We start from the raw sequence: 27,945 nt of genomic DNA, 5'->3' as shown, positions 1-27,945 counted from the left end.
TTTGACTTATAAAACCAATAAAAATAAAGAAATAAAGGAATCACTTTTCTTTAGGCAGCAATATTGGTCTCAGTGTTATTACAATTCTGCTTTAAAAAAGCATAAACACAAAGGAAAATACAAATGAAATCATCCTAAAATGAGAATGAGTCACTATTTCATGACCAAAGCGTGTCCATGGGTGAAATGGCTGATTTGTTTGTTGTTGTTTTTTTTAAGCAGAAAGCTTTATTACACAGTCCAACTTTTCTTCGCTTCTTTCTTTCAGCTTCAGTCTCTCGTGCGCTCCCTCCATTTTCTTTGTTCAGCTCAGCCGTTAGCGTACTTTTATAGCTTTCCCCGAGTCCCTTTGAAATTGGAGCATCCAGGAAATAGACTGGTCCTTTCAGCAAAGATTAGTGGGAATTCACAGACTTAATTTTATTTTTCTCATGCTCCATATTAGGCCACAGAGAACGAAAGGAATACAGGAGGAGGAGGAGGAGGAGGAGGGGGAGGAGGAGGAGGAGGGAGAGATGGATGAGACACTCGCTTGTCAGCAACTCTTAAAAATATCTCTCCTGTGCTCAGTCAGTAATGATGATAGGAGAGACAGAGAAACTCAGAGAGGGGGGGGAGAGCAAGCGGGTGCTAATAACAACTGGGCGAACCTCAATAACATGAATGGATGCGATGGACTGAGCCCAGGTCTCAATAGCAACCACTTGGACTCTCATTCCTGCAGCCCAATTCTCTGGTGAAGTCTGTTTGTCAGTCATGTGGGTCTTTGATGCAGGCGCCACTCTCCGTGTGTGTGTATGTGTGTGTGTGTGTGTGTGTGTGTATGTGTATGTGTGTGTATTTCACATTACATATGCATGTCTGTGTGTTTGTTCTCATTTTGCTGCTACCAGCGGTTGATGATCTGGTTCATGTAGTCCTCAGTAGGGAGCCTGCTGCCCGCCTCCTCCGTTCTGCCTCCCTCCTCGCCCTCCTCCCGCTCCTCCCTCTCGCCGTCCCCGTCCTCCAGCGTCGACACCAGGCTCTGCCGGCTGTGGGAGGGCCACAGGTTGACGCCCAGGCCCAGGCCTTGGTGGCTCTGCTGCATGTGGTTTTTGATGCGCTGCTGCCGCCTCTCCTGCTGCCGGGTGTACTGGTAGCGCTGCTGGAACAGGTCCCTGGCGTAGTCGTAAAGCTCCATGTCCAGCTCGTTCAGCTCCTCTATGCGCTGGATCTACGGGGGAGATGAAAAGTTATAGCAGTATGTTGCAGGAGATTAGAAAATAATGGCTGCCTTTTAGACAAAATGTTCCTGTGTTGTTCTCATTAATTGTGGTGTAACTCTGACGTTTGAGTGGATGCACTAAATAAAAGGAGAAAGGAGACATGCAGAGGTGGAACAGGAGACGAGCGTAGGAGTAAAAGCATTTCATCAGCCTTCTTAACTTAGGAAATGACTCTTATCTCTGCTGATGCTCCACTCACCTCGTCAAAGAGCACACGCTCTCTCCACCAAAAACAAGGTGTTCAAAATGCAACCGTGATGATCTGAAGTCGATTTGAACGTGGCCTTACAAAGCACTGCCCCCAGACCAGGGACTTTCAGGCACCTGGAACTAAATTCAGTCCCCGGTTCCTTTTTTTTTGAAGCGCAGGTAAAGAACCTAAATTCCTCAAAAGGTTACTGTTCCCCCGGGAAAAGCTCCTGCGGTGGAAACGCCCTGATACATGACATTTGTACAAAAGCTTTATAGGACTTCTACATGGAGAGGGAAGAGCGTGTTGGCAATATGTGGAGCAAGATAACAGAAGCGTGTTTGATGTTGGAGAGTGCAGTGCAGCTGGCTGTATTGGCATGTATCATCTGCTGAGCGTGAATTCAACAAGGAGGGGGGAAATGTGTTTAATTAAGAGAATCCCTTTGAAATCCGCGATGGAGTGCCGGATTTCGTTTGTGGGCAATGTGCGCGAGAACAGAGGGAAGCGACGCACCGCATCAGTGTTAGAAAATTAGAGATGTTTGATCGGCAGCACGGGGGACAGCGGCGCAAAGCCAGGAAGACGGCGCTGAGCTCAAGTCGTCAACACAGACTGCATGTATCAGAGAAGAGTCGTCATGTGATTCAGAAACCAAATCAAAAATGACTCACTGGGATCTCGGATTCGGGGTGTAAGTGGGCTTTCAGGGGCTTTGCAGGAGAGTGTAAAGTAAATGTTCGCATGCTGATGTAATCATCTGACGTTTTGTGAAGAACACAGTTTCACACGGTGCCGTCAGAAGTATTTAATGTGAAAGCTAATTCTGAAAAGTGATTTTCACTCAGAATGCCGCACGCAGCCTCCTTCACCTCTCCGAACTTCCACCAGGAAATACTCCCTCTTTGTTGTGATAATAACCGCCGGCACGTCTTTCCACGGCCTCGGTCAGCAGGGCATATTTTATTTTCTGTCCTCCCAACTGGTTTTGATGTATAAATCACCAGTCTGCTGTGCACTGGAGGATATTTTTTGCTGGGAAAATTGAGCCTAAGAACTCCCACATTGGACCAATCAAAGTGTGAAGAACATGTTTGAAGCTGCTGTTTTTTTTTAAACGGTGACAGTCATCCCAACTCATTTCACAGCAATATAAGACCGCTGTGTTTGCTTGCCGTTTCTCATTTCCTACTTCTTTTCTCCGATTAGTTTTCACTTCTTTTGGAAATGTTTGTTTTATTTCCTATCTGTAAATGGACATACTATGGCTGCCACGTGTATTTTCTAACAGAGATGTTACTTGTGACAAAACTAATTGACATTGTTTTCCTCTATAACCATTTTGAAAATATCTACCAGGATTATACATCAGACTGCATTATTTACATTAAGTATTATTATAAGTGCATTTTTCCAGTGGTGGAGGAAGTAGTGAGACCTTTCACTACAGTAAAAGTACCAGTACAACAATGTAAAAACACCCCATTACAAGTAAAAATCCCTCCTGTACTTTAACTCCTCGCCATATCTGCCAACTACATGTACAACATCTCCCTTTGAAGTGTGGAGAAGTTGAAGTATAAAGTGGCCTGAAACAGAAATTCCGCAAAAGCACCTCAGAATTGTCAGTGTTTGAGTTTACGGTTGGGGGGCTCTAATCTGAGGTGCTGTTAATTGGCGATCTCTGAGGCGGCTAACAGTAATGACCTTCTCCTGCGCGGCAGCAGAGCTAACTCTGGGTCTTCCTCTCCTGGGGCGTCCTGGTGAGTTTCATCAGAGTGTTTGATGGTTTTTGAGACTGCACTTGAAGACATATTCATTCCTCAGACTGACTGAACTCCATGTTTTAAAGTAATGATGGACTGTGGTTTCTCTTTACTCAGTTCATCGCTTCTTGCCATAATATGGATTACTGGAGTGGTCGAATGGGGCTGCATGCTGTATACCAACACTAGCTCGGCTCAGCAAGGTGGCTACTTTGAAGGCTCTGACATATGAAGCATGTTTTGCTCGCTTCATGAATCAATATGTTGACTGGTACTGGATTTACTACCACTGACTTTCTCTCGCGTGTGTCTCCTCTAATCTGCCATTTTCTGACTGAGCAGCAGCACTAACCGTGGCGTTGTCCAAGTCCACCCCCGCAGCTCGGGTGCTGTTGTACTGCATGAAGGGCCTGATGAAGCGCAACCTGAAGGTCCGCTCAAACAGGAACTGGGTTTTCCTCTGGTACTCCGTCAGACCAAAGAAGGCCATGTCTCGTAGGTTCTTCTTGGCCGACTCCAGGAGAAGCTGGGCCCTCTTCTTCTCTGGAACCGTGGACATGTTGTAGCAGCCGACGAGGCTCAGGTCTGCTAACATACGAACCTGCAGACAGAGGAGCAGGAGGCGAGGGGGGTCAGAGGAGTCAGCGTGAACGACGGGGGTAATAAAGAATCCATCTTTACATTAAGGCTGATGTTCAAACCCTAATGCAGGAGCGCACATAGAGGCAAAGAGAAAAGAACACGGTGTTTTCACTTGTGTAAGAACATTTGAAGAAAATGTCTTTGTGGCTTTGACGCTGAAATGATTTGTTGATTTGATGGAAGAGAGAAAATTAACTGTTGACTGGATAACTGATGAATCATCTAACGCGGGCTGCAACTAACGATTATTTTCGTTATTGGTTCATCTGCTGATTATTTCCTCGATTCGCTGTTTCGTCTACGAAATAGTAAAAACTATCTCTCAGAGGCCACACAGAGATCTCTAATTTGCTTGCTTTGTCTGACTGACAGTTGAAAAATCTGCTCTAATAAATTACAAAGAAAATCTGAAAAAGTCACATTTGAGACGTTGAAGCCAAAAAATATTCATGACTGAATCAGTTGATTGGTAACGTAGCTGGGCTTCTTCGGTCGGTAAGACAATTTAAACATTATGAGGAAGTAAAGACATCCCTTTGAGTTTTCGGAAGTTATTGTGGACGGTCGCCTTTTTTTTTTTTTTTTAAAAGTAAAAATGATCAATCACGTCATCAAAAATGGAAAAAAAGAAAATGAAAACAGTCAACAGATTAACTGATAATGAAAAAAACTATTAGCTGCAGCCCTGATCCCTGAGGTCCTGCATGTTGTGCACAAATCCAATTATGTAACAACCTTCTGACATCATAAACCACTTTCCTTTTAAATTCCGTCATCAGGCTTTTTACTTAATAAACTAAAGTAGTTTCAATTCTGGTGGACTTGCTCCAAAATGAGAGATCACTTCATCACTGAGTGCACTCTAGAGCTGTTGTGCTACAGTACAGGAACAGGGACTGCATACTGATTTGGATTCACAAGAGTACACTGTGTGCACCTCAGCCTGCTGGTCCACCAGGACGCCTCAAGAGTGTGTGTGTGTGTGTGTGTGTGCATGCGTGTGCGTGCCACATTCATAAGTTATTGGACCCTGAGTAATAACAGCCTCAGGCTCAGATGAGATAAGCTGGCCAACACGTTTAGGTGGGAGACTGAGATAGCATGAGAAAAGAAGCTGTGAATTTGAGGTGTTTATGGCCAGCAGGCGAGCTCCTGACTGTGTGTGTGTGTGTGTGTGTGTGTGTGTGTGTGTGTGTGTGTATACATGTGAATGTGCGTGCGTGCTTTCACATGTGTACCACTCCTCTTGTACCTTTCACACATTTTGGAGCTGCAGCGAGTCGAATGCAAGAAAAAAAAGCAAAAGATTTCAACAACTTCAAATTTCTCCTTTAACTCCTGCTGTTAAGAAATCAATATTTGATTGATTTAAGATTAAATAAATGCTTTATGAGTGGGTGGCTTTCACATTCTCCTTTTTAAAAAATCAGTATTGATCTGCTGTGTACTTGGGTTTCTTGTTTGAAAATTTACCAATTTACAACAATTCTATCTGTTTTTTTTTTTTTCTGCAGAGATGTAAGATGTAATTCCCTGTATTGGTATTTTCCAGTGGGCTTGTATTTATGGCGCCGGCAGTGTGGCCAGGTGCAGAGATGCAGGGTAGCTAGGTAACAGTGATAAATAGCAGCATCAAGACTGTGTGTTTGCAGTAAAATAGAGTCCTTGTAGAACAGCCCAAAAGCAAAGTTGAATGGCTGAGGACGTGTGGGCACTTCTCCTGTCTGTCTTTTATACGACTGCACTGGCTTCAGTTCAGAGGACTGTAACCACAATGACACAACCCTGCAGGATGTCCCCATTTCTGAAGCTTATGATGCGTGCTCTTAATTGTTTTGTATCATCGCTGCCGCTGTCATCGTACCTGTCTGTTGTTGGCCAGGTTGTAGGGACAGTCCATGAACTGCTGCAGGGTGCAGCCGGACCAGTCGGAGCCCTCGTAGCAGGAGGGCAGCTCCTCGGGCGTGGGGGTTCGTCCATCGCACATGTGCAGGGAGGTTTTCCAGGTGGCTCCCCGCTGCACGTGCCGCCACTCGCTGAGGTATCGAGACACCGGGTCCCTCAGCAGAGTAATGTAGTAGAACTTCCTTTTGACAGACAGACAGATTTACATTAAGAAACTGTTGTGCAGGAAATTGCCTTGATCAATCGATAAAAACAGTAAAAACACAATAAGTTAAGGAAGTAGAAATAAAAACCAGCAGTGAAAAAGCCTCATGTGCTGAGCGTGTTAGTGCAAACTTAATTTTATTGACCTTTTACTTTTTGTTTTCCTTTGGGAATGAGTCATTTTTTTGATCGTTCAGATCAAGTGAAACAGCGGAGATGAAAGAGTTTGAAGCAAGAAGCGCGATGAAAAACTCAAAATCTGTGCATCCTGTGTAATTCCCCAGTTGCCCATGTGGTGGCACTGCTCGCAACGCTTTACTGCAGCCGTTCACCCTCCAACCACAAAGCTCAGCGGGAGGGAGGCTACAGATGGAGGTTGTCATACTTAATACCATATTATCTGCATTTACTAGAAGTGGCCCTGTGATGCACAAAAGAAATCTGTGCAGCAGACAGGAAGTCAAACGACAAATGAGCGGGAGGAGGAGAAGGAGGTGAGGGAGCGGGTTGATTTGTCAGGCAGAGGATCAGGTCAGTGTTCAGGCCACACTGTGCAGGAAAAGAAACTGCTGGCACCAGCACATCTCACTCCGCAACACACATCTCCACGGCACAAACATCCTTATGTCTCAGACTCTGTCACACACACGCGCACGCTCGCACACACACGGCTAACATCCCTCCTCTTGCCTCACTTGCACCAAGTCTGCCTCGGAGAGATGACTCACCCCGCATCTGCGATATGGATGGGACTGTTTCTGTGGTGTGTAACGTAATGGTGCATAGCACAGTTCAATGTCTCTCCAGAGGGGACACTCCCACCAGAGCGGGGACCTTTCCAGGCCTTCACACTCCGGCTAATTACTGCAGTCTAATCAATCAACACATCCTCATTAGCCGCACACACATGCAATGTGTGTGTGTGTGTGTGTGTGTGTGTGTGTGTGTGTGTGTGTTAGTGTGTGGCTATGTGCCTGCAGCGTGTCTGGGAGTGATGGTATGGATTTGTCTGGGTAACAGACACACGCCGCCGGTCGAAAAATACGCACAGGCACACACGCTGCCCTCCTCTCCTGGGCTTGCATCACGTCAGAGGAATGTTTGCAGAGAGAATTTTGTGTGCTGACAGGACTCCACGAAACCCCCCCCCCCTCCAATCCACTCCGCCGGTCCACACAAGCTGCCTCACATATACACACAGACTCTCTGCTTCCATCGCTAAATCTTTGGCTTCACACTACAAAGATCACCCGGCGAGAGAGGAGGGGTCGCCGGGTGGACACAAAGCCCCAAGTGTCACACAAACAGTAGCGGTGTCTGGATATTAAAAAGAAGTGGCTAAAACCCCCCAAATCCAGTGGCAGCGGGGAGATCCCGGACAACAAAACAACTAAAGCCTAAATCTAGCAACAGCTGAGAGACGGCGCACAATAAATCAACCGAACTCTAAATCCCGCAGTGGCAAGGAGATCCTGGACAATAAACTAAACAACCCCGCAACAAATTTCATCTGGGAGATCCTGCGCAACAAAACAACCACACCCTGAATTCAGCTGCAGCACGGAGAGATTCCTGCACATGAAACACATCTAGCAGCAGCAGGGGGATCACGGACAATGAATCGACTAAACCCCAAATCCAGTGGCAGCTGGGAGATCCCGGGCAACGAACCAAACCGACCCTCAATCCGGGGACGGCGGGGGGATCACGGCCACAGAGACAAGTATCTAAACTCTAAATCCCATCAACCTAAAATCTCATCCCTGATCTAATCAAGAGGAGAGCAGAGGAGAGGAGAGGCACAGTCGAACTGGAGCCTGCAGGAGACCGGGGTACATTATGGAGATTCCTATGATGACATTATCAGGATTCCTGACACTCCCCAGAGTGCAGTGTGTGTTTGTGTACGGGGGCCTGCTGTGTGTGTGTGTGTAAGTGTGTGTGTGTGTGGGTTTCTGAGTAAGACTACGCCTATTAAATCAGTGATGACATTTTCCCCCTTTTGGCTTCTATTCTACTGAAGAAACACGGCACTGTTCGGCCCTCGCGACACAGACGGGAGGAGAGGGAAAGGGTGAAAAACAGAGAGAGGGGGAGAGAGAGAGAGAGAGAGAGGGAGAGGGAGGAGAGAGAGAGAGAAGGAGAGAGAAGGGGCGGAAGAGAATTTCAATTAGTTTTCTAATACTGTGAAAGCAGTGAGGGCCCCGAGCCCAAGTGATTTATCAAAGTTATGGCTCCCGCTATAATGAAGGCTCAGGCATATTACCAGGCAAAATAAATAAATAACATGCACATAAACACACACACACACACACACACATACATGCAAACCCAAATAAATGATCTTAAACGGCATGCCTGCCTGTCGTGTCTGCTGGGTCAGGCAGACTGCAAAACGTGGTGCCGTGGAGACTTTCTCGCCTTAAAGCCTAATGATGTCTGGCCATGTACTCAGATCCCTAGGTAATGATGTTCAACCCACACACACACACACACACACTCACCAGCAAAGCCCACTTCCTTTAAACACACTTTCTCGCACACACACACACACACACACTCCCTACCTCTGAGGCGGTTGCAGTTTTTTTTTTTTTTTTTTCACAGGTGATATTGCTTATAGCTTATACGTGCACTTGTCAAATTAACTTCAAAGCTAATACGCGGCACTCAATTTCTCGCCGTCGAGGTTTTAGCACATCGTCCTCCGGCTGAGTGCAGGACTTTGCATTCTGGGAGCAGCAGCTCTTTCAGACCGCGCTTACGTGCGACACATTCTTCACAAAGTTTCCCCCTGTAAGCCGTTTTTTTTTTTTTTGTTATCTGCAACAAATGGAAGAACACCCCCGACGCCCTCGCAAAAAACACTTAAAAGAGCATTTATCAGGTGTCAAACGTGTCCACTAATCGGCGAGATTTATCCCGCGCGCGGAGAAAGGCTGATAAAGAAAAAAGCCAGCGTTTGGCAGGGAGGGGTGTGATGAAGCTATTGTCTGGACCGCTGCGGGACTGGGACAGAACAAGGACATTTTTGTCTTTTATCGCTCACTTTCTCGCCCTGTTTTTTTTGATACTCATCACTATAACTGAATTCTAAACTGAGGCTGTAAGTGCAGCATGTGTAGCTGTCCAAGCAAAGGCGGCGGGACGAGACACGACGCCGACGTTCATTCTTCCTCTCACATCTTTAGAAGGCTTTATAACCTTCTTTTTATCGCCATCTCCATCATTTCCAGGGGACATCTATGTGTTTACACGTGCTGTAAATAAAGCAGAATAAGACACTCAAGAGGCTTTCCCACCTCGCCGAGAGTACAATTACCGGAGGGAAACACATGAAAACTTGTAATTCTTCACCATTTTTGCTGTGACAACAGTCAAACTTGAAGGGTAACAGAATCAGCAGCTGTAACCCACAAATGACCAGTTCTGGCTCTCAAAAAGCCGCATTGGTCGAATTCTGGGGCACAAGTGAGTCAACGTGAGCTCGCTGAGCGTTATCAAGAGGAAACACGTAGCGCCTGGGCCTGTAATGGTTTCTCAGAGCCTGAGGAAAATGAGCCCTTTGCCTGTTTCCTGTGGGTCACAAATCACCACTTCCACAGCCTCCACCTTCTCCCTTTAACCTCTCTTCCCTTTCTGTTTAAATCTTTCCCCTTCTGTCGCTTGTCTTCTTTCAGCCCATCCCCTATCCCTCCCCCCGTAGGTGTGTCCCCGCCCCCCCTGCCTGATTACGATGTGTTCTCCCTTCTAGGAGCTGGTTGTGTTAAAATCTCAAACCGCGTCCTCTTGAGTAATAGCCTGGAGCGCCTACCGCAAATTGAGGAACGGTGAGCTTTAAATGGTTTTGTTTTGGTTAGCGCCGTGAAAAGGTTGGAAAGCAGGGGATTGATTAATTACGGTTCGGTCTACAATTTCATGTGTTTTTGTTGCCATTTTTAGCTGTAGTTTCACGCAAATTAAGGGTGTTTTCTTTTTATGACGGGGAAGCAGCAAGAGCAACAACAAGAGCACGAGAAATACTGGAGGTGGTTTGTGGCTGCAACACACGAAGATACAGAATCTGTCTCTTTTCTCTCTCAGAGTGAGAAGCTTTGATTAAATGTAAGGTTATGGCTCATAGAATGATTTAGGCATGCGTGCACACACATACGAGGACCCAGACACACAAACGCGGCGATGTCGACAGCATCCCGCCGTGCAGAGCAGCCATGATTTATTAATAGTTGGCGGATGTTTGTTGAAACCAGATCCACTTTGACGACACAGCTCCTTCCTCACCTCTAAAAACGGACCTGAGCTCAAACTGCTTAAAGGTATAAATAAATAAACGAACGGATCACCCCGCAGAAGTGAGGAGACACTTTTTTCACCTGAAAGTGTTCGAAACGCACAGATGCACGGCGACGGCGAAGCGCGTGACTGTGTTTCACAGCCTGTTCGTTGAATCACTGCTGAGATCTGCCAACAATCCATCAAATGTCATGTTTCAGTCAGGGCTCGCACAGCTTTTTAAGAGAAATTCAAGCAATTTCCACACTCTCGAAGCCTTTATCGTCACAACTAAACTGCCATAAATGCAAGCGCAAAAACTAAAGTTTACAGAATTACTTAGACTATGTTTTAATCATGATTACTTCATGCCTGCTCATTTCCAGAGTAAGGGAGGGCTTACCCGGCAAAGTATTATTCGTTAGTGTTAAAATGACAGCCTGATGATGAGCTGGTGCAACAGTCAGATACCTAACGTCAGTGTGCATGCACGGACAGTGTCAAAGGTCAGAGGAGCGTTCTGACTCACAGTATAATACGGTCATGCAGAATGAGGCATTAATAAGTGCTTTATAATGACTAACAAAGAGCCAATATGATACTAATATACATACTAATAAGCAATGTGTGCCTTAGTATAAAGTGTTACGTGATGGGTACGTGTTGATGTGACTGATTGTTGGCCTCGTCCTGGGATGCACACCTGGGGTGACTCAGGTGAAGCACGGATTGCCTGATAAACGTGATGCTGGAACACTGCAGAGCCTTCAGGAGCTTCTATTCAGTGTGCAGGCTTTTGTGCAGCATTTTTCTTGATATTACTTATTGATTCCTGACAGCATTGTTTTCAGGAGTGCGGACCTATTGCACTTTCCTTTACATCGACGTCCACATGCGTACGGCGTTTGACACAATGCTTGTCTGGAACTGGCACTGAAGAGTGACGCTGGCCTTCACAAAAGATGAAGAGGAAGCAGTGAAAAGTATGTCTGCCGTGGAGGAAGCTCTTCCTGCAGCCTGGTTCCAGACCTCTGAATTGCCACCGACATCTCTGATTTCCTCAAAAAGGGCCGATGTTGTTCCTATTAATGGCGGATTTCATTTCTTAGGTAATGCGGCATGAATCCAAACCAAGATTTTTTTAAAGACGAGAATCAATAAGCAGAGTTTAAATCAGATTGGCTGAAATCCATCCCAGGCCCAACCCAGTCGTGCGCGTACAGGGAGAGCCCTGGAAGACCTGGCCTGCGCGCCTCCTCTCAGTCCCACGGAATGTGTTGGCTGTAAATCAAGATGATATCAAACATGTCAGAGTGTGTGTGAGTGTGTTTAGAGCAGGGAGAGTGAGGAGCGACATGTCAGGACTCGAATCTCAGCAGACCTCCGCTGAACCCTTCCTGTTCCCTTTCTGCTGTAACACATGTCATCGCTTGCGCACACACAATCACGACCGCGCGCACACACACACGTGGACACACTCGGCCCTAAAACAACTGTCAGGTTGGAGACGCATCGGCCTCGTGCATCAGACAATCAACAATCAGACTGGGTTGCGAGCTGACAGACTTCAGGCTACAGACAGCTGAAAATGGCCCCGTCTACATCTCAATCCCTCCGTCTGCGGCACCAAATCACCGGTGACCTCTTAAAACTAAACCTCACCCTTCGCCCTCCCTCCTACTCCTGTTCTCCACTCCCCCACTAACCATTCGTCATCTCATCCCGTGTGTCTTGGGTGTCTTCTGCCCAATAACGACGCATCAAGACAGACAGAAATAGACCCTCCGGTTCAGACAAGCTCTCGAGGCGTCTTCTCTGCCTGCCCCGGCTCACTCCTCCTCCCCGCTACCGCTCTCCCGTCTCTTTCTTTCTCTCTCTCTTTGTTAGTCGATCAATAACAGCCTCGGGACTCAGACAGCCTGCTTTGGTAGTTTGGACTTTAAACACAGAAGACGTGCAGGAAAAAAAAAAAAAAAAAAAAAACGAGTAAAAGAGGAGGGGAGAGTGAGAGGAGGCAGCGGTGACGGTGCTGGAAAGAGGGGACACGGAGGGGGCAGGTTGGACTGAAGCTGGAGACTGTGGTTCAATATGAGGACACTTGTGGAAATTCTTTGTTCTCCGCCTGCGACGAGACATCAGATTGTGCCAAGAAGTTATGGTTTCTGAATATTTTCCATTGAAACCATCCACATTTTCTATATATCATAACATCCTGACTGAGATTTGCAGACTTTTGGACGCAATTTGATCCGCTGTGTGCTGATGTGGCCGAGCCATGGGACTGGGTCTAGTCTTCATAATGAAAGACAATCATACACAGTTACACAACTGGGGGCTGCGGCTAATGATTATTGTCATCATCGATTATTCTATTGAACGTAAAAGGTTTCCCAGAGGCAAAGGCGACATCTTCAAATTGCTTGTTTTGGCCGACCAAAAGTCCAAAACCAAAGGACATTTAAATATATGACATATATGACAGAAGAAGAGCAGCAAATCATCACTTTGGAGTTTATGGAGCCTTGAAATATTTGACCTTTTGCGAGAAACATGATCAAAACTATTAATAAATCATCAAAATAGTTCGGCTCTAATCACGATGCAGATAACAACAGTGGGTTTAAACCTAAAAAGACATGACGATTTGCCATCGCTCACATCACTGTGATTAAGATAAGTAAGAAGTATTCTAATTGATTAATGGTTGAAGTCATTTATGATGCAGTTTTCAAACATTCGCTGGTTCCAGGATTTCACATGTGAACATCTGCAGCTTTTGTCTGTTGTTTAAAATAACCGTCAATTAAATATCTTTGGAGTTTTGCACAAATCGAGCAATAGGAGGACCTTTTTATTCTAAAGTTGGAAGCCTCCTTAAAGGACTCAAACAAATTGTGTGATAATGATTTAAGCAAGGCTGCAAATAACTGTTTTCATCTATCGATTATTGTCTGGATTAATTCACTGATTGGTCTACAAAATGGCTGGAAATGGAGAAAAAAAAACAATCCTAAAGCTCAACTTGACGAATGTCTTGTTTTGTTTAACCAACAGTCAAAAGCCTTTTAGACGTGCAGCTTACCATCATATTAAGACTATGAAAAGCAGCAATTTCCTCACATTTGAGAGGCTGAGAGTGTTTGGACGTTATTTATGTCAAGTCTAGATTTAAACTGCATCATTAAAGTGTTTCTTTAACTCTGGTTCAGACCCAAAAAGCAGCTTTCTTATGGTGGGTGTGTACAGTGCTCGTCTTCAGCCACAGTCCCAGGGAGACGGTTCATCTGGGTCGAACACTAACAATGTTTCACAGCATCTGCAGTCACTATAAGAGTATTCAGATGAGCTCCTCTCTGCATGCAAGGTGTTCTTCACTGAGTGAGGAGCTGCCGTGCAACTCAAGGAGCGTGTGATAACTTAGCTTATGCCACGAGGTGCAACACATCGCACGGCTCTCTGCATTTCAGCGCAGAAACACAGCATCCTTTCCCTGATTACCCGACAAAGAGAGGCGGCGAACAAGGAGAAGAATGCCTCGGATGGAAGCGCAGCCCACGGCTCGAGCTGGATGCTACAGTGCAGGAATGGACGAAAAACAAAGAGCGGTCAGAGGGAGCGAGAGACAGGGGAGGGAATCCCCTGAGTGCAAAGCTATGTTCAGCTGGAATGTACTGCCGCCTGTTCGCTCATGTAACTTGACTGGCAACAGCCCAGAGAGCTGTCTGACACAGACAGAGAGGGTGGGAGAGATGTGGAGAAAATAAGATGGATTTGGCGAGAGATTTGGGAGACGGGTGGAGGGCAAGAAGAGTTGCACAAGCGATCGCAGATCATTTTTCACGTTTTCGCAATTTTAAGTTATGTATCCCCGATAGTATGGGGTGATATGACAACATAAGATACACTGCTGGGAGGTTTTCCAACCATCGGAGGTTTTGCAAGAGCGTTCATTGCGAGGTTTCCATCCCGTGAACGCCTCTGAATGTCTTGGGCCTTCGCTGGCAAAGTTTCAAATCAACGAGGAGGGCCGCTTTGTGGTAAAGCTGGATGTTGATTGGATATCTCTAGCTATTGCTAAAGCACCTTAATGTGTCAGTGATTTAATATGCTGGATTGGGGAAAAACATGCACTCCTGTCTATCATTTATCTGCGGTTGCAACCAACAATTACTTTAATTATGGACAAATCTGCTGGTTGTTTTCTTGATTAATCGATAACTTGTGTGACTTGTTAGAAAACAGCACACAATTATAATTTCCCAGAGCCCCGAGTGAAATGTTCAAATTGCTTGTTTGATTCAACGAACAGTCCAAACTCCCAAATTGTCACTTAACAATCACACATACTCTGATTTATCTGGTTCCAATAGATGAATTGACTAATCCCAGCTTGATCTGTCAGGTATTCAATTTTCCTGTTATGTATAAAATCATATTTTACATCATCCACTCTTAAACTCTGAAATATGGAACATTCCCTTCCTGTATTTGACGCCCATTGTGTGTCCAAAACAAAGGTTAAAGTTTGAAAAACTGGACTGCCTCGGCTGCAGAGAAGAAAATTCCTCCCCCGAAAAGCTGAAGTATTTCTTTAGTTGTGAGCCAAATCATGACAAATAACCACTGATTCTTTGCTAAGTTTGCCTCCGGGTTGCAGCCGAGTCCCAAAGTAATAAAGAAGCGATTATTAACTGATTCTTGTACACGAGGACCACGGCGTTAAGACTGCGAGGGTGAAAAAGGGGACTCTCAGCAGCTTTGAGAAATCCTGCGCTGAAACAAATAAAGTGAAAATGTATGCTAAGCAGTAAAAAAAAAAAAAATAATAATCCAATAAAACAATCTGCTGTAGTTTCCTGAAGCTGAGCCAAATAACTATGGACATGAGTGTGAACGCAGAAGTAAGAAAAATACGGTAATTAAAGTCCTGCTTCGCACTCGTGCAGCCATAAAGGAGAGGATGGAGGTGAAGCTTTAGGTTGTTCAAGGTAGCACAAATCAACCTAATGGCCCAGTGTGTGTGTGTGCGTGTGTGTGTGTGCGTGTGTGTGTGTGCGTGTGCATGTGCATGTACAAATTCCCCTCCGCCCTGTGTCACATTCACATGCGTCCTGATACTGAGGTCAAAGCAATCACTTTGCTAATATGCTGACATATGGACATGCTGCACTCGCATGACCCCACCCAATCCCACCACACACACACACACACACACACACACACACACACACACACACACACACACACACACACACACACACACACACACACACACACACGCACACCTGCTCAGAATGACATAATCCTTGCTGTATGATGATTCCAGATTATTGATATGTCCCAACAGTTCGTTTAACGCGACGGGGAGAAATCACCAAGAGAGACGGGCTGAGGAGGGAGGAAGAAGACGAGAAGGAGGAGGAGGAGGAGGAGGAGGAGGAGACATGATGCGGAGTTTGGGGGCAATTAAAAGGCTGGGTAACGAGGCTAATGAGTAGACAGGTGGCCCCATTACAGAAGCAGCCGCACACACTCATTAACACACTCATACACACAAAACCTCCCCTCTGGCTGGGATTAGTGTGTGCATGAGCGTGTGTGTGTGTGTGTGTGTGTGTTTGCATGTGTGTGACCCCCCTTGCTTCCCTGTTAATCAGTCGTCACATACGAGACTGGAGGCAACAGGGTGTTTCTGTGCGTGTGCATTGTGTGTGTGTGCGTGTGTGTGTGTGTGTAACTGGAGGCGAGACTGTGAAATTGGAGTGATGAGGCAGTTAACATTCAAACCTCCCCACCTGCCCTGTGTAACCCCACCAATACACACACACACACACATACACACACACACACACATTTGTTTCTTTCACTCTCCACCGCAGCGCTACACCTGTATGTGTGTGTATGCGTGTGTGTGTGTGTGTGTGAGAAAAAGTCAGTATTTGTTTGTATGAATAAACAGGATAATGACATATCGCTGAGCCAGTCGTGGTGGAGAACAGCATAATATAAGTGTGTGTGTGTGTGTGTGTGTGTGTGTGTGTGTGTGTGTGTGTGTGCATGTCTGCCCAGGAAACAAGAAGAGAAAGAACAGGCTGATGTGGCTGTAATTACACAGACGTAGGTAGGTGTGGCGATGCTTCACGTTTACCCAGAGAGCTCAGCAGACGCACACGCAAACAAACACACAACAGCAGAGTCACATGAGGATAAATCTCAGTCTTCTGGAGATTTCTTGAAAAGGAGAAGCGAGAGAAGACGAGGGAGGGGGCTAGGTGGGCTGAGAAATCCTCCAGCAGCCGAGACACAAAGAAGCACAGAGAGTGCGGCTGGGAAGGAGGCAGAGACAGAGAGGAAGAAAAAAAGAGAGAGGAGACGGAAAGGTGGCGGAGAGGAAAAGTCAAGGTGGAGAGCGAGGAGACGGAGGAGCAAGCGGCTACAACAGCCCGGTGACATTTGGGGGGAACGTCTGCATATCAATGGGGCTTGTATGGGTAGTGGTGGTTATTATCTTTTGACGGTGAAGGGAAAGAGGGGAGATGGGGAGTGGGGGGGGGGGGTGACAGCCAGGAGGCCAGTCAGTCAGTCAGCCAGGCCTGGAGACAGGCCTGAGGCTGGATTTACACTCTCCGGTCCTGGAACTGCAACCTCACCCTGGGGAATAGGAAGGGGACAATTGGCTCTTTAAGAATGGAGGGAGAAGTGTGAAGGGAGGGGTACACATGAGTGATGTATGCATGTGTGTGTCTGGGTAAGGGGTCCTCCAAGCCCAATTAAGCCTGACTGCATGTCGGAGGGCTGTGCCAAACATGCCCCACCTGTTTAGAGAGGGCCAAGGGGCTAATGAGCACCGCCTGGAGGGGGAATAGCATGAGAGAAGGAGGGGAAAATGGGAAAGAAAATTCCAGGGAATTACGGAATAAGGATGACATTCCCCAGTTTTTGTCCCCCTGCCTCCTCTGTCATTATGTGGCCGCAACTCAGAGACACAATGTCAGAGGGATTTCACAGCTAAAATTAGCCTTTGTTATCATAAGCGGTACAGGCTAGATACATGTGACAGGGCGCTGTGTGTGTGCGCGCACACACACACACACACACACACACACACACACACACACACACACACACACACACACACACACACACCCCCTCCAATCAGTCAGACACAAACAAGCAGCCAGGAAAATTAAAACCAGAAACGGGTGGAGAGCAGGAAGCAGGGGGCATAATGAAATAATAAGAGCCAAATATTGTGCAACAGGAGCAACAACAGTTTGAGACAGAACGCCCCTGTGTTTTGTGTGTGTGTCTGTGTGTGTGTGTGTGTGTGTGTGTGTGTGGGTGAGTTTGGGTGAAAGAAGCCCATTGTCTGGTGGTGTAATTCAAGCTCACAGCCCCAGCTCTGCTTCGAATGAGCTGCAAAGATGTGGCATCCTTCCTTCCTTCCTTCTATCCTCTTTCACTCCTTCCTTGATTCAGTTCAGCCAGGCTCAATATCTTCACTCGTTTGTCTTTTTGCTGAGGCTTAAAAGACAAGTTTCTATCAGTCCATCGTGTCTGTTCGCTGAATGTGCAGCCAGCAGCTGGTTAGCTTAGCTTAGCATAAAGACTGGAACCAGGGGGGGGGACAGCTAGTTTGGCCAAAGATCCCCAAATCCTCAAAACTCAATAATTAACATGTCTCATTTGTTTGTTTGTTTTGATATCTTCTCATCACTGTGAGGTTTCTAGGCAACCAGCAGGGACTTACGCGAGTTACCGCTCCGAGCCAAGAAACGGTCGACCATATAATCCACCGTAAAACCACAAATTGTAGTTTTTACATTTGTTTTTTTTCCCCCCAGATTAAACAAACATGACAGAACGTGTTAATTTGTGAGCTTTAGAGGTGCTGGTAGGCAGATAGCGTTTGGATGGAGCCAGGCTCATTACTTCCCCTTTGTTTGCAGGCTTTATGCTAAGCTAAGCTAACTGGCTGCAATCTTATTTTTTCTGCATAGATATGAGAGTGACTTCAATCTTCTCATCCAACTACTGGGAAAAAAAGCGAATATATGAGTGAGGTCTAGGCAATTTTTATTCATACAGCCCAATATCACAAATCACAATTTGGCTCAAGGGGCTTGTTAATCTGTGCATCATACGACACCCTCTGTCCTACGGCCTAGACCCTCGATTCGGGTGAGGAAAAACTCCCTAGAAAGTCCTTTAATGGGGAAAAAGATGGAAAAAAACCTCACAGAGGAGGGATTCCTCTCCCAGAACAGACAGATATGCAATAGAAAAAACAATATATCCAAATTGTGATGACAAAAATGTGTAGATTGCAAAGCAGATTTAACAAATGCTCGAACTATTCCTTCGATTATCAACTGACCAAAGGCTTCAAACACGGTAACATTTACACCTTCAGGTGACCAGAGCAGTGAGATGAATGTAATTGCTCATTTGATTTTATCACACTACATCTCACACACACACGCGCACACAGATACGCACACACAATCAACTGGCAGCTGCTAACCATGAGATTAAGGCCAGTGTGACAGACGTGATTTCAGGCTACATCTGTGACAGAGAGAGAGAAAGAGAGCAGAACAAACAAACGTAGAGCAACGCGCAGCTAACATACACTGAGCAGCAAATTGTTACTAGCTAGTGGAGAGGAAAGAACACAAGGTGGACAAAAAAAAAAGCAGAGGAAGAAGAAAAACAGCGGAGCCGAGCACCATCTGTTGGGTGCATAATATTGACTGCATTCAGAGATTCAAAAGGATGTTAATTCCACACAAAATCCAACATAGAGGGCGGCGGAGGAGACCTAGAAATGCTGTTATCAAACAACCTTTTAATAAAAATTAGAAAAAGAAGATGTCTGACTGGGGATGGATGCAGAGTCCCTGCCCTCTCTGATGTTCCTGTCTTTGGCTGAAAAGAAGAAACGGATAAAAAAAAAAACCAAAACAGATGATGTGTTTGCATTTTTTCTGAAAGCAGGCTTTTAGCAGAAGGAACCTGGCCTTTGGTCATAGCTAAAATTGAATTAGATCTCCATTTAACCCGCTCCGCCAAGCGCTCGCGTTCTCCTCCACTCCCATCTCCCCTCTTCTTCTGTCCTCCTTGAACCGTTCCCAATGACACCGAGCATAATCGAAAAGCCCGCTCAGTCCGCCACAAAACTTCAAACCTGCTTTTCAAGAAAGGCATGGGAAAGAGGAGGCAGAGAGATAGACGAGAGGCCGAGAAAGAAAAAGTGAGGCGGAGAGGGGAGATTTTTGTTTTGGAGGGGGCGAGCGGCTCATTGATATGACAATTTGATTTTCTGGGCTCTGGTGTGAAGCGGCTTAAGAGGGCATCCCTCTATTATAAGGCCTGTGACATCTAGCCTCTCCAGCTCTTCCGCCCCCCCACCCTCTGTGTGTGTGTGTGATTGTAAGCTGGTGCATGTGTGCCTCTAAGTACATGTGTTTGTCGCTGTGTGGATGTGTGTGTGTGTGTGTGTGTGTGTGTGTGTGTCCGTCCCAGGCAGACTCTCCCCTGAGTTTCCAATCCGGGATCACATGCGGGGGAATGTGAAGTCGGAGCAGCTGTCGGCCTGGCATCGCTCCTTGCCAACCAAGCGGGATAGAAACTTACAAAGCATCAGCACCCCGACATTCAACACAGCAGAGGACAGGGTACATGCAGGGTGTGTGTGTGTGTGTGTGTGTGTGTTTGCGTGTGTGTCAGCTTCAATAACCATTCACGTTGTCAGTAGCTATTAGGCATTTAGCTGAAAACCCCACCCAGAATGATTTAGTCAGAATTCAAAAGCAGGATAAATGTAATTGTCGGTATTTGGAGCATTTTAACATCAATAAATCAGCGCTAAATTAATTTCGAGCCTGGCAGCCTCCAACTGCATCTACAGTGCCTTTCACAATTTGTGCCACCTGGTTGGATTTGGCATGAAGTCTGCTCGTGCGCCTTACAGAACTAAACTGGCATAAGGCTGCTGTTCTTCTAGCACAAACGGAGCCCAAGCTTTGGGATTTTCTCGCAACAGAAGACGAATGAAACGGAAAAACAACAAGTGACAGGCTGATGGGAAAAAAAAATAAAATTATGCATCACAGCTGACATGTTTATCTTATCTACTAAAATGAAAGTAAACAGAGGCCAGGGGTCGAAGACAGAGCACTCCCAGAGAGAGAGAGGGAAATATTAAAATATTCCCTTTAATGGTCATGTGTTATAGACCAGCCCTCAGTACGGAAATAAAAAGCTGTTTCTAAGCCAGGAACAACATCAGGTGGATATATAGGGGACTGGAAAGGGGTGTAGTATGTGTTTGTCTGAGGTAATGGAAATCTTTACATCTGCAAAATTAGTGTAAAGTTAGTGAAAAAATGAGGCCAAATAGACTTGTGGGAACATTTGGCCTCAAAGGAAGGTCCTGTTTTCATGCTTTTGGCCACAGCTCTTCAAGTCAACAACACTGCACTCATCGAATTAACTGCAGAGATCTGGGAACATGGCAACATCGCTGAGAAGAAGTCAGACGGGACAAGAAACACAGGCAGCCATAATTAAGAAAAAAAACAAATTGGCCAAATTTCTCTGGAAGAAAACAACTAGCACGTTTTTTTGAAACTTTGACAAACTTTTCCAAACTCTCTGTTGCAACACGAAGTACTGGTTTGAGGCAGGTGGGTGTGGTTTCCACTCCATTTCAATTTGGCACCCTAAACATCACACTTGAATCAACAGAACAAAAATACCATGTGCACCAACAGCATCGTTAAGTCTGATAAACGCATGTTTCAAATGACGCAGATGGAACTTCACCCGCTGCAGTTTCACTGCGTGCTAACAGGCCTTTGACTTTCCCTGACGGGAAAAGCACAGCTGAAACCAGCTTTGCAAGAAACGGCTCAGTTCCATCAAGTGTCCAAGTAAAGTGAGTCGGCGTGCACAGAACCGGGAACCTGGAACGAGCTCACCCAAATGGTATGCAGCCGTTTTTAATGTTATTAATTATACCTGCTACGACAAGCCAGAATGTCAGATCCAATGTCACACAGGTGCTGCCTGCACTCCGCTTAAGTGGGTTTCCTGCCCTCGCCGCTATGTAACAAGCAGCATGTCAGCACAGCCTGGCTGGCTTACTGGCTGGGCTCTGACATACTGCTTTCGCTGTAGTTTTCCTGTGCGATATTTTCGGTGAGCTCACTTTCACTTCACCCTAAATGAGATAATCTAGCTTGATTACAGCCTGTCTGAACATCTGATCGCCTGTTTCTTGCCATCTCTGACTTTGTTGTAGCAATGGCGATGTGTACCCAGATCTCAGCAATGACTTGTGTTATCACAACAAATAGAAATAACGGCCAACGCAAGGCAAATTATACCCGCGTTGTATTAACGTAGAATTATCGCTTAACAGTTAAAGACTGCTTTGCACATAGCTTGGTTGGGTATATAGTCATAACAGTGAAGTCTTGGGCTTTGGAGCAGATGTTCGTCAATGGAATGTTTATAATAGGAACAGTATCAGTGTGTGTGTGTGTGTGTGTGTGTGTGTGTGTGAGAGAGAGAGAGAGAAAGTGTTGCAGCACATCCTACCCTCAACAAGGCTAACAATACAAGATGCTGTCTCCTTGGAAGATATCAAAGACTGTTTGGGTGGCGGCTGATATGTAATTAAACTCATGTGCTCAGCCAGAAGAAACTCATACTGATGAGCGCACACACACACACACACACACACACACACACACACACACACACACACACACACACACACACACACACACACACACGCTGATAAAGGGGAGAGTCAGGGTGAATCCAAGAGAATCCCAAACAAATCCTCAGATCAGATGCTGTGGCAGGGTGCACAGGAGGGGAAAAAAAGAGGGTAGATTATGTGTGGATTGTGTCCAAAGGTCAGAGTTGGAGTGTCTGCGTTCATGTGCTGATCACCAGAGAGAGGCTGAGTATATTATGGCTAAAACTCACAAGAGACCATGTGCCACGGGAACAATACACTATGCAAATGAAGCTCCTCCATATGGTGAGAGTCAACTGAGCGCCCGGCGCACAAACACATGCACACACGTGCACGCGCAAACGCTTACACACACACACACACACACACACACACACTTACATGTCTACACTGAAGAGCCAAGTGCTTTCCCTCATTTTCATGCTAAATCCGCAAAGCCTCGTAACAGCTATCTCTGCTCAGTCTGTGACGAAGGGAAAAAAAAAAAAAAGGGAAAGAGACGAGAGGAAAACAGAATGAGAGGAGAGGACAAGAGATGGACAGGGAGGGAAGAGGCAGATGCTCAATAGAGGAAATAAGAGAAACCAGCCAATACTGTCTTCTGCTCCGACTGATTAGCATTCAGCAGGAACTGGAGGAAACAGTTAGCAGTCGGGCCCTTATCAGAGCCTGCCTGCATACCTCCCACACTGGGTCACTGTGCTGAAAGCTCAGCGTGTCTTTTTCCCATGTCTTCCCACCGCCTATTATCTGTTAATCCACCCACACTGGTTCATTCCAGTGTAACAGGAAATGTTATTAACTGCTGAAAAAAGATGAACCTCAAGACACGTGGGGACGAGTCTGCTCATCTAGCCTACGCCGTGTCGTCTCGCCTGACAGCGGGGCCGGTCTGCCTACGCGATGCTTTGGACGGTGACCCCGTGAGTTCACAACCTGTCCTCGGGGGAGTGATGGCGGGACAGAGGGATAAGGAAGAAATAGGAGGGATTGGAGGAGTAAAATATAGACTTGCGCACTGAGGTCAGACATGGTTCAGGCACTGAGAACATGTAGCAAAGAGATGCTGCTGTAACAGAGGGATTTTACCAACCCTGTACTTTATTTTGTAGCATTTAACCTCCAGTGTACTACCAGCAGCTGGCAGGAGCTTCAAACTCGCAAACATAAATCCTTGTAAAAAGTAAATAAAACCATCTGTACAGGTTGGAGGTAGCCACTGCTCCCCAGCTGGGGGTTAAATTCCCCCTTAAACTTTCTCCCCTTGATGGTCGTACAGCGAGAATGTTCCACTGGAATGTGTGTGTGTGTGTGTGTGAGTGTATATGCTGTGTGTGTGTGTGTGTGTGTGTGTGTGTTGGAAAGAAAAAGGTAAGCAGAGGTGGAATGATGATCCCATGATTTCCCCCGGGGCCACATCTGCCCTCGTTGAGCAGGCCGCCTCTAAAAAGCCCCATCCAACATTCCTGGAGCATTCCGCCAGCATTCATCACCCGCTCCAAGACCCCTCCTCAAAACCCCCACAAGTCCCCGCTGCGTGCACCTCTCCCCCTTCACTTCCACTGAAAATCTCAGAAGCTGGATCCAGAAATGTCCAGAATGTCTGCTGTGAGACTTAGCAGAGCCAGAGCGCGATCCCTCCCTCCCTCCCTCCCTGCAGCACCGAGGTCATTGTTCATCCTCCTCTCTTCATTCCTCATCCGTCGCTCACTCCATCTCCTTTCTCTACCTCTGCGGGGATTTGCGGCTCTCTAATAGAGGCATCTACCATGTCCCACTGACTGCTGGAACAGCTGGAGCTGGGAGCGCTGCCCATTATGTGTGTGTGTGTGTGTGTGTGCGGCCGGGTGTGTGATCGGGCGTGCACAGGCGAACATCTGTGCTGAGAGGAGCAATGGGAAATGATGTTGCAAGCGCCAAGCCAGGAATATCTGTCACACTCTGACATATCAACGCGTCCGAGTACATGTGCGCGCACGGCCGAGGATGGCGGCGCTCACACGCACACGCGCCGACGCCAACCAAACACGGCGGCGGCGGCTCCGTTTTTTATCACACGCCATAAATCACCCATCTTCTAATTGTCCCTGACTTCCTTGGTCTCTGGCAATCTGTTCCTGACAACCAGCCCGTATAACTGACAAACGGTGCCCTCCACAACCGTCATCCTGGGCAACCGTGGCGTTTATCAGGAGCCTCCATCCTTTTTGGAGTGGTTTCTGCTTGGCAAACCCCTGAAAGTTTGATAAGGGGAAGGTGGGCGTGAAGCTCCATATTTAGCCGCTGCTGTCAAACTCTGATTTAGCACCGCAGGTAATTGCACAGAGTCACAACGAAGCAGGCAGGGAGTGAGTTAGGGGTGTGGAATGGGAAGTGGGGGGGGGGGGGTAGGCTAAATTATGCTGAATAGCACTGCAGCGATATCCCCCTTTGCCGCTGAAACAATGCATCGCCGCCAACCACTTTTCATTGAGACAGCAGCATCAAAGCAAGAATAATGGATCCTTGCAGAAACCTCAGCTCGATAGCAGGAGAAACAAAGCTCTCATTGTAATCTCAGGCTCTCTCCCTCCTCTCGTGCATTCATCCCAGTGTTAATCCTTTTCACATTACTCTGACTCTACTGTTGGCCATTAGAGCAAGAGAATTAGAATTCTACTGTAGATTACTAATCTGCTCCATTCCGTTCTGCTCCCGTGTTCAATCAGCACTTGGCAGCAGAATAAAAGAAAATACAAGGGATCTATCGAGAAGTTTGAGCGCAAATGCTCATTGGAAACAAACTCAGAAACAAACATCAGCACACGCCTCCTCGTATCCTACAGTATTCTTCTGAGGCGATGACACCTGCAGGATTCAGATGTTTACTTTGGGTTGAACTACGCTGAGGAAACATAACTTGACAAAGACTGTCACTTTAAGGTTCATTTAGCTGTTTTGAGATTTGATTGTATCAGAAGGATTTCTTGTGTTTTCGTTTTGTTCAGTCCAAACTTTTAAGCCAACATGGATGAGAACTCCTCAAAGTGGAAAAAAAGGAAATGTGACTCTGAACTCTTCTGATTGTGACATGGTCTAATTCAATCAAATTCACCTTTATTATCCAAAAGAGGAAATTCATTTGGCCAGAGGTGCAAAAAAAAAACACACAGATAAAGTACAAAAATACAATATTAACAAAATCCATAAAGGCAACATAATAGAGAAAAGCTGGACATCATCATCTCATATGATTGAAAGCTGCATAACAGCCAAATGGACCTTGGGGTGAGACTGTTTTCCCAATCTGTTTCCACTTTTACTGACAATAGTGTCGCTTGCTAATCGGAAATTGTAATAAGCTAAAAACCCAAAGGTCAGAAAACCACTCTAAGTGACAGCCCTTTACATAACCAATCTCTAAATCGTGTTTTAATTGATTTTATTTCTTGTGAGATCACAGAAGGTAAGAGAGCCGCCTTTGACTCTGTACCTCGTCATTCCTGAGTCAAAAGCAGAAGTTTGGGAGATGCTATCAGGGTCACTGACGCGGCAGAGCACATTTCAAACTCTGGCTTCAAAAACAAAGGCATGGATTTCCCATCAGCTCCATCACAACAAACAATGCGGCAGGCTTTGGGATCCATCGCCAATTATCGCTCGCACTGTGAGGCTTTGACGTACAGTCTGTGACTTTTCCTCTCCTCCACGCTCACAGAGAAAAAGTCTCCCGGTGATGGAATTGATTCCTCCTCTAACCATCCCATGTGATAGCTGGAGGTCTATATGGTGGACAGTTTGACCGCAGGGTTATAAAAAAAAAAAAGTGACCACAGAAAAAACAAAACTACAGGATGCTATCGACTACAGCTCCGCAGATCCATAGCCAATGGACTGGAACGGGCCTGTAGGGGAAAAAGGCCAGCTGGAAAAATAGATGGGGGACTGTGATGTATAGCATCTTCTCGGCGCCAGGGGGCTTCAGTGATGATGATGAGCATAACGGATTTTACTGGGTTTCCCGCACAGACTGTGGCGACACAGAGCAGAAGTCCCAAATTCAGCTCAAGGCAGGGATCAGGGTTTTGTTTGCACAGTGTGGATGTTGACCAGGACAGGGAGAACACTGAAAAACCCAACAATAAAAGCAAAAAGAGAGACAAAATGGCTGAGACAGAAAGGCCATAACAGATAAGACAGTCCCGGTCTGTGTCAGCCTGACTGAAGTCCAAACAAACCCCACCTCTAGTCCTGTCAGCTCACACTCCACTCCATTTTAGGACAGGATAAGCCAAAAAAAGACCCTAAATTTGAGTAAAACAAAATAAATTGAATCCTTATCTTGTCGTTAATGAACAGCATTAAAGACAAAACAGACCGTCTGGTGAGGGGAAATTAAGAAATAGCTGTTCTAAGACTAATTTTGTCAAGATTTTTTTCTTTTTTCTTTTTGTCTTATTAGAGTACAGCTGGGAGGGTCAGCGAGGATTCACATGGAGACGAGAGGGGAGCAAAATGAGTCTAATTTGAATCCACCACCGAGCTACGAGGACACCTCAGCCGTTTAGGATGACCACATTACTAATCGCCCCTGCAGGAGACACATTTAAAATGCTCCAAACTATCACGCAGCCTGAAGATTCGGAGCCGCCGGCATCCGTTCTGTGATTATGAGGCTATTCACCGTTGTCCAGGGGCAGAGGTAGGTCTGCCAGGTATGGCCCAAGGCCTTTACAAAAGGTTTTTGTGATTATAGCAGTCTGAGGGTGACTTGCATGACACCTCCGCCAAGTGGGTGCTCGCTTTCCTGAGGACAAATATGGCCACAGGGCCTTCCAGCTGAAGGCCAGTGTTCCCATTTATCTTAATTGTGGGAGTTTATGCTTTGTTGGATTCTTTTTATATTCAACAGCCTTGGATTTGTTAACCCCTTTTTATATGTGGCCGTTCAAATTTAGTGCATACACAGACTGACAAATAAGAGTTATTCCTTGGACGCAGATGCAGACAGTATAAGACTTCATCGGTCGCACTAGAAGCTACATCTGAGCCCATGAGCTGATTCATCGATTAGTCAATCAATACAAAGTTAAGAGCACTCCATTGACTTAGCTTTGCGCTTCTATGACACTGCTGGGCATCCTGACGGACAGTTAAAAGAAAAAAGGATCTAAATCGAGGCAGCAGAAGCAGATATAGCATCTGTCTACATTACCCACAATGCAACGCGACCACTGATCGTCTGGTTGGAGATTCATGTGTGTTATGCAAGTAATGGCCAATGTAGCCTCGTGCCGCTAACCTTAAGTAGACATTTTTGACTATTTCCTGATTTTTAGAGGATTAATTGATTATTGAGACAATAGTCAGCAGATTCATTGATAATGAAAATATCCCACGAGCCAATTAGAAGTTTTAGAGCTTCCTTTCTGTGCTCCTCTGGTCATTCCTGAGCAGAGACAGAAGGTAATTCATGTTGTACTCATGGTTTGGTTGGAGCACCAGAGTAACTGCAGTTCTTTATGAGGATATGAGTGTTGTAAAAAACACAAAAATGACTGAAAGACAGTTTTGTGTTTTGAATAGTACTCTGTTCTGACTATTCTTCTTTCCCTCTCTGCTATCTGACACTAGGAACCGCTCAATATGTCTTATGGCTACATACTTAAGACCTTCGCCAAATGGATTTATCTGACCTGCAGGGCGGATATGTTCCCCTCCTGCTTCATACTACTCCTGCTGGCATCCGAGCGCAGTCAGCATAAATGAAAATATCTGGGCTCATTTCCCTACCTAAAGGGGAAACCATTAGCTGCCATTCACGTTCGTGCAGTATGAGGAAACAGCTCCCACAGACCTGTCTTAGCGAGACTGTAAACATGAAGTCTTAATTTGGTTTTGCCAGTGTTGCTGTTATTGTTACAGGCTGAGTGTTTTCAGGTGACTGCTGCA

General features: G+C 46.1%; 1 protein-coding gene across 1 annotated transcript in view; it reads right to left on the bottom strand.

The window, feature by feature from the left end:
• Positions 1-265: 265 nt before the first annotated feature.
• The window catches only part of hs6st1a (heparan sulfate 6-O-sulfotransferase 1a), a 54,589-nt gene continuing 26,909 nt past the window's right edge, over positions 266-27,945 (bottom strand). Inside the window, exons 2-4 of the mRNA XM_076748717.1 lie at positions 5,728-5,950; positions 3,574-3,822; positions 266-1,213 (exon numbers count right to left, since the gene is read on the bottom strand). Of these exons, the coding sequence (XP_076604832.1) occupies positions 887-1,213; positions 3,574-3,822; positions 5,728-5,950 (799 nt within the window). The 3' untranslated portion in view covers positions 266-886. The remainder of the gene's footprint in view (positions 1,214-3,573; positions 3,823-5,727; positions 5,951-27,945) is intronic.

This window comes from Chaetodon auriga, chromosome 14 (genome assembly GCF_051107435.1).
Source record: "Chaetodon auriga isolate fChaAug3 chromosome 14, fChaAug3.hap1, whole genome shotgun sequence".
NCBI lineage: Eukaryota > Metazoa > Chordata > Actinopteri > Chaetodontiformes > Chaetodontidae > Chaetodon > Chaetodon auriga.
This window is presented reverse-complemented; position numbering and strand designations above follow the sequence as displayed.